Source organism: Heloderma suspectum, chromosome 5 (genome assembly GCF_057233095.1).
Source record: "Heloderma suspectum isolate Gila_16-S chromosome 5, 16-S_ref, whole genome shotgun sequence".
In the NCBI taxonomy this organism is placed as follows: Eukaryota; Metazoa; Chordata; class Lepidosauria; order Squamata; family Helodermatidae; genus Heloderma; species Heloderma suspectum.
This window is the reverse complement of record NC_139462.1, coordinates 214,663,815-214,680,058: the sequence shown is the minus strand read 5'-3', so window position 1 is coordinate 214,680,058 and position 16,244 is coordinate 214,663,815. Positions and strand designations below refer to the sequence as shown.

Here is a 16,244-nt window from a genome sequence, read left to right as displayed (position 1 = left end):
TTGACTTTGAACAACTGCCATTTACATCATCTTATATTCCATAACAATTGAAACTACTAAGCTAACAGACTATTGAAAACTTAATGGAGCACAAAAAATATTTTCACTGAATTTTTATTCAAGTAGTATATTTCCCCCCATAATATAGGCAAACCCACAGGCTTTTAAAAGTTAAGTTATATTTTCAGGAATCAGACGATGGTGTAACAATTAAAATACACTAACAACTTTTTCTAGACCACAGTACAATGTCTGATGATGCACACTTCCTTTAGTTCAGATTAAAACCTAACAGGTTCAGACATTTTCAAGGTACTATACAAGCTTCTTTCTAGACAAGTTTTTGTCAAAAGATCCATTCCTTTTTACAGCAAGTTAATTCACATAAGGAAGACACATTTGGAGTCTACTAAAGTACTAATTCTATAACTTGACATTTCTAGTTTTGAAATATCACCTGCTTTTCTTTAATGGAAAAAGTCACTTATCTTTATAATGCATAAAGCTTACAAGTGAACAGGAACCAAGAGAAAGCTATTAGAGCATTTAACACCACATTAACATACTAATGCATGTACCCTATATTTTTAGCTGTCCAGAAGATTAAAGATGAATGGATGCATTATGCCAGCTTTGGGGGTGGGAGACAGGAGACACTTCCGTCATCCCCCAACAGGACTTTAAAATGGAATATGAAAAATGTATCCCTGAGGGCCAGAAAAGAATTATTCCAGGCACTCTACCTTGAACAGCTGACCCTTTCCCTATGCCACAAATAGCCTACTTTTCACAGGGCCAAGATACAACTTTTCATCTTAACTGGTGGCCTAGTGAATATTCAAAGTTCAGCCTCTGGTGGTTATATCAACAAATGCAAACATGATGATTTGTTAGTAATCCTCCTAAGAAGTCCAGGAAATCAAAGGTAGAGACAATCCAAGCCTTACCACAAGCCATCCAGGTAGGGACGTACGAACGGGACTTACCTTGTCCCGCAGCTTTTTTCACGGTGGGGGGGAGGCGCTTCATTTCTCCCCCCGAAGTTCAGGCAAGGGGGGGGGAGGCGTCCTGCCTCGCCCGGCCGAAATTCAGGCCGGGGAGAAGCGCCCCGTCTCCCCGGCCGCGAAAGAAAAAGTAAAAAAAAAAACAAACCCCGTGATAGGCTACGTAACGATTAACGTAGCCTATCACGACTAGATTTCCAAAGTCAGCCGTGATAGGCTACGTTAATTGTCACGTAGCCTATCACGGGTGACTTTGGGAAAAAAAAAGCGTGTACGCAAATGGAGGTGGCCCATGGGCGCCACCATTTGCGTTCCTTATTTTGGCACGTCTAGCCTACGTAAAGATTTACGTAGACTATGGCAAAAATAAGGGCAACGCAAATAGCGTTCCCTTATTTTCGCGGTAGTCTATGTAAATCTTTACGTAGACACGTGCCAAACTAAGGAACGCAAATGGCAGCGCCCATGGGCCGCCGCCATTTGCGTACGCGTGTTTGTTTTTTTCCCCCCTAAGTCAGCCATGATAGGCTACGTAAATCGTCACGTAGCCTATCACGGCTGACTTTGGAAATCTAGCCGTGATAGGCTACGTAAATCGTCACATAGCCTATCACGGGTTTGTGTGTGTGTGTGCTACTTTTTTATTTTGTAATGGCGGTGGCAGCCGGTCGGGAGACAGGCCACTGCCCCCGCCGAACGGGACATTCGCTGAAGGTAAGTCCCATTCCCGGGGGGGGGGGGGGGGGGGCGGAGAATTTCCCCAGCACTTTCGGGGGGCCAAATGCCTCGGCGCTCGGCCTCCCGAAGATTCGTGGAGAAATTCTCCACCATCCCTACATCCAGGTCATGCCAGATATTAAAAGCAGATTCCCATCATCCTCAGGGGCCCTCTTCTTATTTCAACCCTATGTTGCATTCAGTTCTACAAATAGTGCTTCAAATGTGCTATTGAGCAGTATTACAAACTTAGCTACTGTCATTTTAGGTCAGCATATTATTCTAGTTGTTACATTCTGTGTATCTTATGATCAACAAATCTCTTCAGATTATTCAAGTTATCCCACCACTTAAAGAGAAAGGTCTCTGCAATCAGTTTGAACCATGGAGTAATCTTAATTTCATTTTGGGATGCCTTTTTCAGGAGTTCTCTCAGTTCTTCTTGTGTCACATAACAGTAGCTTTTAATTTCATTGGGATCTGGATTCAGTGTCACATTCTTCTGTACAAAAAGGATGTAATCTATTTCATGTTCGCCCCAGGTCCCACTGGACTGGGCTTTGTAGTGAATTCGGGTTAGGTAGAAGATTTCTTCTGGGGTTACCTACAACCAAAAACTTTTAGTAAGAATATTGATAACGAGACAGTGTTTCAGAAGTTGTTTTTTTGATAGGATTCCCCTCCCTCTGAAAACCTCAATACAACCCTCTCCTCTAAAGAGCTTTATGTTTAAGCTGTAACATCTAGGCTGCAGGAGGCAGAGAACTATGGCTTTTTGTTTTAACCTCCTGATGTGTAACAGTACTTGTTCTATCATCAGTGGCTTGGATCTAAAGAATCACACCCACGACTCTCCCATCCACCCCTTCCTGTCCCCTCAAAATGCTCCTGGGGATGGTGGTACTCTCTGGAAGAATGTGCACTGCAAGGGCGGGGCGGGGCGGGGGCTGTGCCTGGGACACTCAGGGTCCAAGCAAGTGTTTCCTTGAATATCTGAGTGGATTTAACAGATAAGAGAACCAACTGATTTCTTAGACTATTTTCAGATATTGTTCATCTGTTAGCTCTCTAGTTATATGGATGTGGCTAAAGCCTTTTATCCAATCCCTACTGTTGAGAAAGAAGTGAGGATAGAGGGTATACTGGCCCAGACTTGTATCTGGCTATGAAAACCAAGCATACTGAAGTCTTGTGAGCACCTCCAGGGCAGAAAAGAGAAACATTAGAGGGACAGGTAAACGTGCAATGGCTATTCTGTACTAGTGCCATTTCAGCTATCACAAAAAGAAAACTATAAGATTAGATTTATTGTGAAAAAAATAATCCTGGAAGAACTCTTGGATGTCAAGTTGCCCAGGTTCATAGAAATCTGATTCTGATGGCCAAGGAATCTGAGATCCCTTTCCTGGGGAAAAAATGATACCCTCTTAAACAGAGGTCTACCACAAGACTTAATTATTCATTACTGGTCTAAAACGATTTATATACAGAAGGTTTTCTGGTTTGTTACTGGACAATTTTAAACCTCAGACTATCAATTGTTACATCTGTAAACATGCACGTTCTGATTAACTGTGATCATTCTTTTATGTTAAAAGTTTGAACCTAAGAAGCAGGTGCTTCTGTGTAACATGGAAAGTTTCCCTTTTGCGCTGTCCTGAAACACAATTCAAATGTTTCTGTCAGGCACCAGAGCCAGTCATGTCGACTAGAGAAAATGTGTAGATGTGTTGGAACGGTGACAAAGACACCGTGTTAGCTGTTCCCTGTTCTAAGCTTTTGGGAATAGGGTAGGCTAAGGGTTTTCAAATAAGTATTGTAGCTCTGATTAGTAATTATAGCTACAACTAGATGCTATTCAACTACTTTACCCCAGAGAAATCATTACTCTAAAAGAACATTTACCTGTTCCAGTGGAATTCCTAACTCTGCTTTCAGTCGCCTCTGTGCTGCTCTTCGAATGCCAATTGCGTTGTTTTCTTCCAGTTCAAGTGGAGTGCTTAGGGGATGACTGCAACAAGTGTTGGTAAAACAATCTAGAAAAGAGATTTTGTAGATTCAGTTTTAAGAATACTTTGCAGAATTTCAGATGGTAGAACGCTTGGTGGCCCACTTCAGGAACAGGTTTTGTTGGATACTGAGTATCCATGTTTGCTATGTCAGAAACATAAATGCTCTGACAAAGCACATACTGTACTATACAAGATATTCCAAGCAACAGAATCCAATCAAAGCACCATGAAGAGAATGTAAACATTATTTGGAATTGTGCTTCCAAGAGCCTTTGAGTAACCAGGACAAGGGCAGACAAGGAAGTACTCTTTATTTAAATTGGAAGGGGGGGAATCACAATATACACTTGTTGACTAATCAAAAGTGTGCTAGACTAAACCACACACACCACTGTTGTAATATAAATAGCTTTTTAAGAGAACTATTCTGTCAGAAAATCATTGCCTGTTTCTCATCCTTTTTGTTACCTGAACACATACATGCCATAAATATCCCCCACATCAGGGAGCTTTCAGAGAAAGCTGAAATAAATATCCCCCACATCAGGGAGCTTTCAGAGAAATAAATATTGCTACTACCCAGATATCTACTTATTTAAAAACAAAAGCAAATAAGAAAAGGGACTACTCAACTAGCAGGGACCTAAACTTTGCCTGAAATTTAACAAATCATTTTATTCTTTAAGCACTCCAGATGTATTTGGGAACACAAAGGTGCAGGGGATCTATGGTACACAACAAGAACTTGAAGTCATTGCAAAATGACAAACCTGGGAAAGTGATTTTGGCATCGGATCTCTGTTGCAACAGCAGCTTGTTCTCCGTGTTGAATAAGAACACACTGAATGCACGATGCAGCAATCCTAGCACACACAGATAAGCAATACACTTTTTTAAAAGATTGTACTGCAAAGAAAAGAGTAAATTTCATTCCTGTTTCAGTTAACATCAGATCTTAATTTTAAATCAATGTTGAACAAGGAAGCAAACTTTGAATCCTTGTTCAAAGTTAAACAAGGATTCCTAAACAAAACTTATTTTAAACATGATTGTGTTTCTTTTAAGCTGATATCTGCCTTGGAAACGAGGACTACGGTATGTGAATGTGAGGAAAATATTTGCTTGGGCAACCTCTTACAACTTTCTTTGGAGAGCTCTGTAGGGGTAAACTTAATACCTTTATGTGCTCAGAACAAGAAGTGATGGGTACAGTAAAATGTATTAGTACAAAATACGACTTCTGAGAAATGTCATTTATTGCATGCCGCCTTGATCCGTAGAGAAAGGGTCTGCTCATTATTTTTGACAGATGCCAGTTCCTTACAGGATCTGTAATCAAGGAAATGAGATGCTAATGGTTTCTTTAAAGCAGGCGTAGGCAGTATTTCTCATCCTATGGACTAGACCCATGTCCTTTTCCTAAGATAAGCTGTTCTTTAAGTCTGGGTTTCCATGCCTTAATTCGACAGCAGGTTGTCCCACTACATTTTCTCCTCTCTCCACATTGTCCAACAGATTGCTGCGCTTATGCTATCTTGTACGTTGGAACAATAAACCTAAAGCTGTGGGTTTGGAAAGGCCTAATTAGGGCAATGAATTCAGATCATAACCAGATGCATGTTCAGCAGGGTAGTCTCAGACATTCACCTAAAACAGCACAAGAGAAATCAAGAAACTCATCCACTTCCAGTTGATGCTTCTGGTCTTGGGCAAAGTGGGAAAGGTGTACATATCCACTGTACCAAAAGTGATGTTTTGACCATGGAAAGAACATGTATCTTGCCATAGGGGACAGGCCCCTTCCCTCTCTGCATGAAGCCTGGAAACTGACAGAATAATGGCAAATCACTCATGCCTCCTTTATTGCTGCTTGGGGTGACCATCCAAAGCCACCCACAGTTTAACTTTGTGTGCCAAGCAGAACTATATAAAGCTAAGGCTAAATGGAGAGGCAGTCCACAGGAAATTGCTTTGTAGGCAACATGTGGTTCATCTGTGATGTCAAAAGTAAGTAGCAACTAGAAAGATCGTTAGCAAGTTAAGTCTCCATCAGTTCAACTTTATCTTGTACATGAATTTACAAGACAAGACTGTTCAGCCACATTCCTCTTGCTTTCCTGTTCCTTTTCTCCAGCTCTCTATTCCTTTTACCAGGCACATCTCATTGTACAACTAGGCTGCAAATGTCTGGAGGTAAGAGACTTGACTCTACATGGTGGGGTAAAGCAGAAGTCCTCAAGCAGAACCATCTTACATACAACAGGATATGAATAATTAAAAAATACCTTTCTCAATATTGTCATTCAGGTGGCAGTTTTTCTTTGTATCTGAACCAATTCTGTTGTCATTTTCATCAATAAGGATGCACATCTCTGCCAGCAACTGTACCTGTTGCTCATCTAGACCATTTGTGTTTATTTCAGGCATGGTTGTAGTATTGATCTTCCTAATAAGAATACTGATAAGAACGAACTGGTCACACTCAAAACAACCACCACCCACAATTACACAAACATTTAATGGACTATTTCAGAACTTGAAGTTTCGTGTTAAAGGTGGACCAGCTCCACTGACAATTAGCATTGTAAATGAGGATCAAAGGCACTTGTTGCATTATACTAGTAGCACTAAGCAAACTACCCCTAGGGTTTCCCAACTTTCAAGGCAAGCATGTCAGATTTGTGATAGCCTGATAAAAGCTGATTTTGTTCCCTTGTATTTTCAACTCTGATGAAAAATTGAGTGCACTGTGCACAGCATGTGTTCCTACTTGTTTTTACTTGCGCTCCTAGATTTCCAGGAACATATACAGAATCCTCCCCTTCACTCCAACACCTTCGCTAGTGTCTTTAGGTCCTGCATTTCTCCCTACACCATCCCTGCCTCCCTAGCCTTGCTTGCTGGACATTTATTGAAGTCACCCCACCTCCTTTTACCAGTCCTAAGCAAGTGCCTTTAACAGCAACCTGTTTCGTAGGTGAAGCTTTTACTAACCCGGAGAGAACGTGATCACAAAGCCTTCATCTACTATATTTCTGTTTCAGACTGCTGTTAAGAGACAGAAATAAGGCTAATACAAGACAAGGCAAACCCTGGGTTAAATATACAGGAGGATATTTAACTGGCGCTGCCAGGCGTACCTATTCACCTAGATTGTGCAGATTTGCACAATGCCAAAACAGTAATTGAGGGTGCAATCCTATGCATATTTAGACAGAAAAAAGTCCCCAGCCAGCCACGATAGGGGTGAGAAAGGAAACCACAAGCGACCCTAACCTCAAGATAGGATACAAATGTAGTCACGCACCGAACTAAATAAGGTTTCTCGGGAAAGATGGGGGGGGGGGGAAGGGCCCTTCCTGCCGCAAGGCGGCGATGGACCCTAGTTTAAATCTCCCCCCCCCCGCATCTTCTACAGGCAAGCGGCCATGTGAAGAACACGGTACTAGCTAGTTTGACCCTCAAGCAGCTGTCATTATTTATTTATTTATTTATTGCATTTCTATCCCGCCTTTTTTCCTCTTGCAAGGAACCCAAGGCGGCTTACATGAGCCTCCTCCTCTCCATTTTATCCTCACAACAACCCTGTGAGGTGGGTTGGGCCGAGAGTCTGTGACTGGCCCAGAGTCACCCAGTGGGCTTCCATGGACGTGTGGGGACTAGAACCCGGATCTCCCGGCTCCCAGTCCAGCACTCTCGCCACTACACCGCGCTGGCTCTTATGCGCGAGCGCTGCACGGAACCTCCCGCCGAAACGGCGCAATACTCCGGCGCGAAAGCTGCTCCGGACGAACCGCGGCCCTGGGGCGGCAGGGAGAACAAGGGACAGCTGCCGCTTCCCCTGACTGGCACCCCGCCTTTCCTCCGAAACGCGGCACTCGAGGCGGAGGCTGCTGCTTCGATGCCCTGCCTTACGGGCTTCCCGCAAGCCCCTGGCCGGGCGCTGCGGGGGGGACCGACGGCTGCGCCGGGCGGCCGCTGCTCGGGATCCTGAGGCGCGGCGGCGAGCTCCACGACCCCAGCACCCCGCCGCCAACGGCCCCGCAAGGCCACCGCCTGGCTCGCCCCGCCGCGAGGCAGGTCCGACGCCCTCTCCGGCCGCCTCTCCTCTCCTCACCGCGCTCCGTTCCCGGGCCACGCCGCCCTCCCCGTCGCGCACACGAAGGAAGCCGGCGGCGGCTGAGGCGGCGGCACCCGCGCGCGGCGGCTGAGGCGGCGCCACTGCGAGGAAGACGCTCCTCCGGCCCCCCTGACAGCGGCAGCCGCTGACGACGACGGCGCCGCCACCCCGCGCCCCACGCGCCACATCGCCGGCTTCACGACCCCGCCCCCGCCCGCCCGACCAATGGCGACGGCCCCAGGCCCTCGCGTCACCGCGTGGGCCGATGGCGCCACCGCGCGAAGGCGCGAGAAGCCCCCATCAATCATTCGCGGACGAGACGGCCATTGGCGGGCCTCCAAGCCTCACGGGGAGGCGCCTGACGCGAGGCGGCGTGGGGAAGCGGGGGGAGAAAAGGGGAGGGGCGCGCGGTCAGAGCCGCGGTTATCGACGCGGGGGGGGGGGCAAGAGAAGGGTGGGAAGGATGGAGAGCCAATAGGAAGCAGGGTTTGGATGGGCAGCTGGCCAATAGGGGCTTGCTCTTGCTAAAGCTTCCCGAATGGGGGCAGCGGGCTGCCGAAGGGCTTTGGCCCGTTGCAGGCCGCGGAAATTATTATTATTATTTTTTTAATTGTACCACCTTAAAAACTAAGGGCGCAATCCTAATGCGTGTTTAGACAGAGGAAAAGGCCTACAACTCCCAGCATGCCCCAGCCAGCAATGCTGGCTGGGGCATGCTGGGAGTTGTAGGCCTTTTCCTCTGTCTAAACACGCATTAGGATTGCGCCCTTCGATGCTTATTGGGGCATAGGCTTTCGTGGGCTAGAGCCGAGGGCGATGCGTGAAGTGTTATCTTAAATGAGCAGGTGCATAAGTAGAAGCACACAAACATAATCAAGGTTAAATATATATATATATATATATAGAGAGAGAGAGAGAGAGAGAGAGAGTAAACTGCAGGGCCAAAAAGGGCCTTGAAATGCAAAAGGTACATCTTGTGACATTTCTTCGTAAAGCTCAAATGCATACCGGACGTGTATATGTCATTCACAAAAGCGAGAGTGGTTGTGCAATCTGCCTTTCCTCTGCTAATTTAACAACTAATTTAATCCATCAAATGTATTTATTATTAATTAATTATTGATCTGACTTAATCTGATGAAGGATTAAATTAGTTGTTAAATTATGTTGTGCGAGAGGAACACGCTCCTTGTTCGTTGTCTAGCTGGACAATGGATTACAGTAGACACGGGTAAGACTTCTGGATCTAAAAGCGCTTTATTGCATGGCCAGCAAGGCACTCTGTCAGCAAAGGGGCAGAGAGCCCCGAGTGTTCAGTGGGGCGGGCTTTTATACAGGGAAATACATCACATATAGGGAAGAACTCTAGCCATGCTCTAGTAGCCGCACTACTTGGAGGCATTCAGTCTGTTATCTGAAAAGGGGCTGAATGTTCCTTCTCTGGACTGGGGTGGATGCTTGACAACTACTGACACTCAGTTACTGCACAAAGCACAATATTTATTTATTTATTTATTTATTTATTTCATTTCTATACCGCCCAATAGCCGAAGCTCTCTGGGCGGTTCACAAAAATTAAAACCAAACAACACACAATAAAACAATTTAAAATATATAGAACATTAAAACCACAATATAACAATACAACCACAATAAAACCTAGCAGCAGTGCAGGAGTTTAAAATACAGATTTAAAACAGCAAAGATAAAAATTTAGAAAGCTAAAATGCTAAAATGCCTGGGAAAATAAAAAGGTCTTTACCTGGCGCCGAAAGGAATACAATGTAGATGCCAGGCGAACCTCACTAGGGAGCTCATTCCAGAGCCGGGGTGCCACAGCAGAAAAAGCCCTCCTCCTAGTAGCCACCCGCCTCACTTCCTTTGGCAGGGGCTCACGGAGAAGGGCCGCTGATGATGATCTTAAGGTCCGGGCAGGCACATATGGGAGGAGGCGATCCTTCAGGTAACCTGGCCCCAAGCCGTTAAGGGCTTTGAATGTTAACACCAGCACTTTGAATCGGGCCCGGAAATGGACTGGCAGCCAGTGCAGCTGGAAAAGTACTGGCGTAATATGAGCTCGCAGGCCAGTCCCTGTTAACAATCTTGCTGCCCGATTTTGGACCAGCTGAAGTTTCCGGACCGTTTTCAAAGGCAGCCCCACGTATAACGCATTGCAGTAATCCAGACGAGAAGTTATCAGAGCATGGATCACTGTAGCAAGGCTATCTCTGTCCAGATAAGGGCGTAGTTGGTATACCAGCCTAAGCTGATAAAAAGTGCTCCGTGCCACTGAGTTCACCTGTGCCTCAAGTGACAGTTCTGGATCCAAGGGCACCCCCAAACTATGAACCTGATCCTTTAGGGGGAGTGCAACCCCCTCCAGAACAGGTTGAATATCACCTAGCCGGGCAGACGAACCACCCACTAACAGTACCTCTGTCTTGTCTGGATTGAGTTTCAGTTTATTGGCCCTCATCCAGTCCATTACAGTGCCCAGGCACTGATTCAGAACAGCCACTGCCTCACCTGGTTTTGATGAGAAAGAGAGGTAGGGCTGGGTGTCATCTGCATATTGATGGCACCTCAGCCCACACCTCTGGATAACCTCCCCCAGCGGTTTCATGTAGATGTTAAACAGCATGGGGGATAAAATAGAGCCCTGTGGAACCTCATGGCACAATTGCCATGGCACAGAGCAATAATCCCCCAGCACCACCTTCTGGAATCGGCCATCCAAGTAGGAGCGGAACCACTATAGTGCAGTGCCTCCAATTCCTAACCCAGACAACCTATCCAGAAGGATACCATGGTCGATGGTATCGAAAGCTGATAACAATGTTATCAGCCTGGCTTAACAATTCTCAGGGAAACTGCTGACAGGCTGTAATCTGTTTCTCACAAGGTTGTGGAGCCGAGACAGGATGACCTAGCGCACAAACATGGAGTAACTCTGGTTCATACTAAACACAAGCCGTTCTGGGGTACACAACACATTAGCGGTGAGGTTAAAGGATTCTTTCCACAATTAGCACAGCTATGATATTATTTTATCATTATTACAATATCGGAAGGTAGTAAATCCCTTCCTGCTAGAGGAGGTGGATGGTCACTTTCACCTACAAGGATATGACTGTTTTGCTGCTCCTGGAAAAACAACACCACGTCCCTGCACCTGGAAGATTGTGACAACTATGGGCCTACTGCTCACATTCCTTTTCTGGAGAAGATGCTGGAGTTGGTGGTTGTGCAACTCTAGGATCTCTTGAATGAGACTGATGATCTGTTTCAATTGGAGTTTCAGGCCTGGTTTTGACACAGACACTGAAAGAATTATGCATCCTAAATTGTTTTAAGCTCCTTGTTCCATAAAGAAGAAATCCTCTTTCCACAATGTTCTGGTTTGCCAGGTATTAATGTGTAGTAGCCACTAGAGGGCATAGTACTGCCTTCTAAACGGGATCTCTTTGGAGATCTTCCACCTTAAATGTTCTTTTGCCACTTTGGGTATGGGTTCAGTGTTTTCCTTCTTTTTATAGTAGGAGTATACACTAAAGCCTTTGATTGTGTGGATCACAACAAACTGTGGCAAATTCTTAAAGAGATGGGAGTACCAGACCACCTTACCTGTCTCCTGAGAAACCTGTACGAGGGTCAAGAAGCAACAGTAAGAACCAGACATGGAACAACCGATTGGTTCAAAATTGGGAAAGGAGTACGACAAGGCTGCATATTGTCACCCTGCTTATTTAACTTATATGCAGAGTACATCATGAGAAACGCCGGGTTGGATGAATCACAGGTCGGAATTAAGAGTGCTGGGAGAATTATCAACAACCTCAGGTGCGCAGACGATACCACCCTAATGGCAGAAAGTGAAGAGGATCTCAAGAGCCTCTTGCTGAGGGTGAAAGTGGAGAGTGCAAAAGCTGGTTTGAAACTCAACATTAAAAAAACGAAGATCATGGCATCTGGCCCTATCACTTCCTGGCATATAGAAGGGGAAGAAATGGCAGCAGTGACAGATTTTATTTTCTTGGGCTCCAAGATCACCGCAGACGGTGACTGTAGCCATGACATTAAAAGACGCTTGCTCCTTGGAAGGAAAGCTATGGCAAACCTAGACAGCATAGTAAGAAGCAGAGACATCACCTTGCCGACAAAGGTCCATCTAATCAAAGCTATGGTTTTCCCAGTAGCAACGTATGGCTGTGAGAGCTGGACTATAAGGAAGGCTGAGCTCTGAAGAATTGATGCTTTCGAACTGTGGTGCTGGAGAAGACTCTTACGAGTCCCCTGGACTGCAAGGAGGTCAAATCAGTCCATCCTAAAGGAAATCAACCCTGAGTGCTCCTTGGAAGGACAGATACTGAAGCTGAAGCTCAAATATTTTGGCCACCTAATGCGAAGAGAAAACTCTCTGGAAAAGACCCTGATGCTGGGAAAGATTGAAGGCAAAAGGAGAAGGGGACGGCAGAAGATGAGATGGCTAGATAGCATCACCGATGCAATGAATATGGACTTGAGCACACTCCGGGAGAGAGCGCAGGACAGGAAGGCCTGGCGTGCTATGGTACATGGGGTCACGAAGAGTCGGACACAACTGAACGACTGAACAACAACAAATACTCGTAACTTGCTATTTTAAAAACATGTGTTAAAATTAAACACATCCTGTCCTTAGATGGGGATTTTAGTGGTCTCCCAACCACAGGAATGACCAGATTTATGCCTGCTTCACTTCAGCAAGACTGCAGTATCATGACGTGCTGTCAAGGGCTCCAGGGAGGCCTCTCTCAGTCTAATCCAGTAGCCAAGTCCAGACACAGACAAGGGAATTCCTTTCAAAGCTTTATTCTTCTTTTACAACTTAACAACTATACTGTTTGCAACTAGATCTGAGCAGCACAGTACCTATGCCCTACATTGGAACAGTTGGTCCCCGTTTGAAAGGGAATTACTGGCAGACCCCTGAACTTTAGGACTAGGGAGAGTCCCTCCCCTTTTCCCTTGGATCCTCTGGGTGCAGCCGTTGTTTGCACGCCAACCGGGCACTACGCCTCCTTTCCACGCCCTCCATCTGGCGCCGCTCTCTGCGTCTGCGTCGCGCGTCCACCAAGTCTGCTATCCGCGCTCCGTTACTCCCTGGACGGCTATCTAAGCTAGGAATGTTGGTGGGAGGAATCTCCGTCAGCTGTTGGCCCTGGGAAAGAGGAGCACGCTCCCCTCCCAGGAGCGACTGCTCTTCCTCCGAATCAGAACTACTCTGGGATTCTATGGGCTCAGTGTCCACCCTGACATGTACCTTCCTTCACTGACCACTAACCACTCACTCACTATACCTGTATTTTGCTTTTTGCTGATAAAGCTCAGTTTTCACGGGGCTTCCAGTGTGTGGTTTACCATCCAGGTATGATCAGGTCCATACTGGCTTAGCTTCAACAGTGTTGCAGTATCAGGTGCTCCCAGGTCATATCTGTCTTTGCACAGAGAGCATTTCCGAAGGGACAGATTTTTCTGCTGGTACTTAGATAAAAACTGCTTCTGCTGAAGACTGCTTCTTTGTATTTATGGATCTCAGTCTCCACACTGAATCTGAAAATTGTATCAGCGTAGCCCACTGAGAAAGTCTCCATTGGCATCCATTCCACCTGGCTCCATCAGAGGGGGAGATGAGATAGCAAGCTTCTTCATCAGCCTGGTTGGGACCAAATGCCACATGGCTACTCTCTTCCCAGAACACTTTCCAGCAGTGGCTGTTCCATCTGGTCATTATGTACATCACTACATAACATTATGAAACAGGTGACTTCTATAAGCTGATGATAAGAGACCAGTAAAGCAGGACCAGAAGATATCACTGATTTGTGTGGGACTCTGAAGACATCTAATGGGCATGCTCTACCACTAGAAAAGATTTGGGTTCAAATCTTGGTTTAAAACCCTCAGGTAGAAACCTAGTGCCCTCCAGACGTTTTGGCCAACTCCCATAAGTCCCAGCAAATAGGGATTGTGTGCACTGTAGGCCAAAACATCTGGAGAGCACTGGGTTGCCTATGCCTTTTTGATCTCACTAAGGCTGGGGAATGCTGGGAGTTGCAGGACTCATTGCTGTCTAAACATGCATAGGACTGCACCCTAACAGGTTAATCATATGCAGTATTAGGCATACCACAATCACTTTCAACAGGATTAGTAGCACCTAAACCTGCACACAATTAAGATTGTGGGTGGCCTTTGCCAATTTGCTTTATTTCTGCCTCTGCTCCCTACTATATATGTTCTATATATTTTAAATTGCTTTATTGTGTGTTTGGTTTTAATTTTTGTGAACTGCCCAGAGAGCTTCGGCTATTGGGCAGTATAGAAATGAAATGAATGAATAAATAAATAAATACCTGGAAATAATAATGATGTGTGATTGTAGGAATAGGAATAATGTTGCAAGAATGACTGAACCAGGATAATAAATAATTTGCAAATTGAGCTATGTATAAATAAAGATAAAGAACTCAATATGATTGACTTACTCAGTAAAAACATGTAGGAATGCACTGCAATCAACTGTACAAGTTTTACCAATTAATTAAAGCAATTGGCTCAAATGTGCGTATATGAGACGTCAATAATTGCAGTGAAAAATAACGTACTTTTAATTTTTAATTAACAAAATCACAGCGACGTGTACTGTTAAACTACACTCTCCTTGTCCTCCAAAACTAGCCAAGAGGACTCCGTGATGGAGACAGAAGCATTCCCTTGATACTGGTCAGATTAAAATCCACACAATTACGACAGGTTTAATTAAGTAGTGACAAAAAAAATATAAGGACATGGACAAGCAGACCTGCTCACTCAGAGCAATGTGTACTTCTCAGGCCCTCTGCCATTGTGCCCTTTCTGAGGCCCTGCAGAGGCTGCCCTCTCTTCTGCTTGGGGTGTCTCCGCCAACTGGGCAAGATCAGCGGTTTCTCTGTCTCAGGCAAGTGTCGGGTCACCTAGCATTAGGCAGCAGCAGAGGAGAGAAGGGAAGCAGCGCCACTCCATCGGCTCCGATGAGAAACCAGCTCCGTTTGGCTCCTGCTCTGCCTGAACTGTTTGCATCCCAGTTGGTCTTTCTAAGAATGTTGTAACTTTAAGAACTGGTGCCTGAGTTTGCTTTAAAATAAATATTTTATTTTCCTTCCTTCATCCCTCCCCATCTCCTTCTTTATCCTTCATATCTTTTATTTTAAATGGTAAGCCTGAAGGCAGGGACTGTCTTATTTTTTAATGGATCTGGTGGCATAGTGGTGCCAGAGCTTGCAGGGACAAAGCAGCGGCACTTTTTGCTTAGCAGGGATGCTGACATCATCTACTATCCCCCTTAGAATTCCCTGCTCCTTTTGAGGTTAGCTGCAATCCTCACAGTAGCTAGGGGGAAATGGATTTTCCCTGCAATCAGTGGAGGCTGGTGGCGCAGATGCCACTGGGGCTGTGAATCCACTCTGGGTTTCAGCCGGAACTCTAAAGGAGCTATCTAAGGTGCAGAACCCTACCCCGCAGGGAGAGGGAAACAGCAAGGCAAAGGGGGAGAGGAACAGCAAGGCTAGAGGGTAGGAGGGGGAGAAATAGAAGTGTGGGGAGAGAAATAGCAAGGCTGGAGGCTGGCAGGGAAGGGGAAATTGCAAGGCAAAGGGGTAGGGGGAGAAAAAGAGCAATGTTTGAGGCTGAGAGCGGGGAGAAACAGCAAGATAAAGAGGTGGGGAGAGAAAGGGGGAGGCTAGAGTCTGGGAGGGAGAAATAGCAAGGCTGGAGGCTGGCAGGGAAGGGGAAATCGCAAGGCAAAGGGGTAGGGGGAGAAAAAGAGCAAGGCTTGAGGCTGAGAGTGGGGAGAAACAGCAAGATAAAGAGGTGGGGAGAGAAAGGGGGAGGCTAGAGGCTGGGAGGGAGAAATAGCAAGGCTGGAAGCTGGCAGGGAAGGGGAAATCGCAAGGCAAAGGGGTAGGGGGAGAAAAAGAGCAAGGCTTGAGGCTGAGAGTGGGGAGAAACAGCAAGATAAAGAGGTGGGGAGAGAAAGGGGGAGGCTAGAGGCTGGGAGGGAGAAATAGCAAGGCTGGAGGCTGGCAGGGAAGGGGAAATCGCAAGGCAAAGGGGTAGGGGGAGAAAAAGAGCAAGGCTTGAGGCTGAGAGTGGGGAGAAACAGCAAGATAAAGAGGTGGGGAGAGAAAGGGGGAGGCTAGAGGCTGGGAGGGAGAAATAGCAAGGCTGGAGGCTGGCAGGGAAGGGGAAATCGCAAGGCAAAGGGGTAGGGGGAGAAAAAGAGCAAGGCTTGAGGCTGAGAGTGGGGAGAAACAGCAAGATAAAGAGGTGGGGAGAGAAAGGGGGAGGCTAGAGGCTGGGAGGGAGAAATAG

General features: G+C 46.1%; 1 protein-coding gene across 6 annotated transcripts; it reads right to left on the bottom strand.

Annotated features, from left to right (window-relative positions):
* Positions 1–96: 96 nt before the first annotated feature.
* IDI1 (isopentenyl-diphosphate delta isomerase 1) lies at positions 97–14,749 on the bottom strand. 6 transcript variants are annotated; one of them, XR_014792452.1, is made up of 6 exons: positions 7,851–8,045; positions 6,019–6,191; positions 4,504–4,596; positions 3,627–3,757; positions 1,257–2,325; positions 105–1,163 (listed from the first exon to the last, which is right to left on the bottom strand). XR_014792452.1 is itself a non-coding variant. In XM_084859242.1 (5 exons), exons 1-5 carry the CDS (start codon positions 8,039–8,041, stop codon positions 2,011–2,013), a joined length of 903 nt encoding a protein of 300 aa, XP_084715368.1. In that variant the 5' UTR covers positions 8,042–8,045; the 3' UTR covers positions 97–2,010. The 6 variants fall into 6 exon arrangements, 4 of the variants coding, with proteins under 4 accessions (XP_084715368.1, XP_084715371.1, XP_084715370.1 ...); XR_014792453.1 differs by having other exon boundaries at positions 105–1,562; positions 1,619–2,325; XM_084859242.1 differs by having other exon boundaries at positions 97–2,325.
* Between the last annotated feature and the right edge of the window lie 1,495 nt (positions 14,750–16,244).

Coding starts and splice junctions, on each gene's coding strand:
- IDI1 (XM_084859242.1), bottom strand. CDS start 8,041: ATGTGGCGCGTGGGGCGCGGGGTGGCGGCGCCGTCGTCGTCAGCGGCT. Junction 6,192..7,850: donor TGGCCCGGGAACGGAGCGCG/GTGAGGAGAGGA, acceptor CGTTCTTATCAG/TATTCTTATTAGGAAGATCA. Junction 4,597..6,018: donor GAATGACAATATTGAGAAAG/GTATTTTTTAAT, acceptor TGTGTGTGCTAG/GATTGCTGCATCGTGCATTC.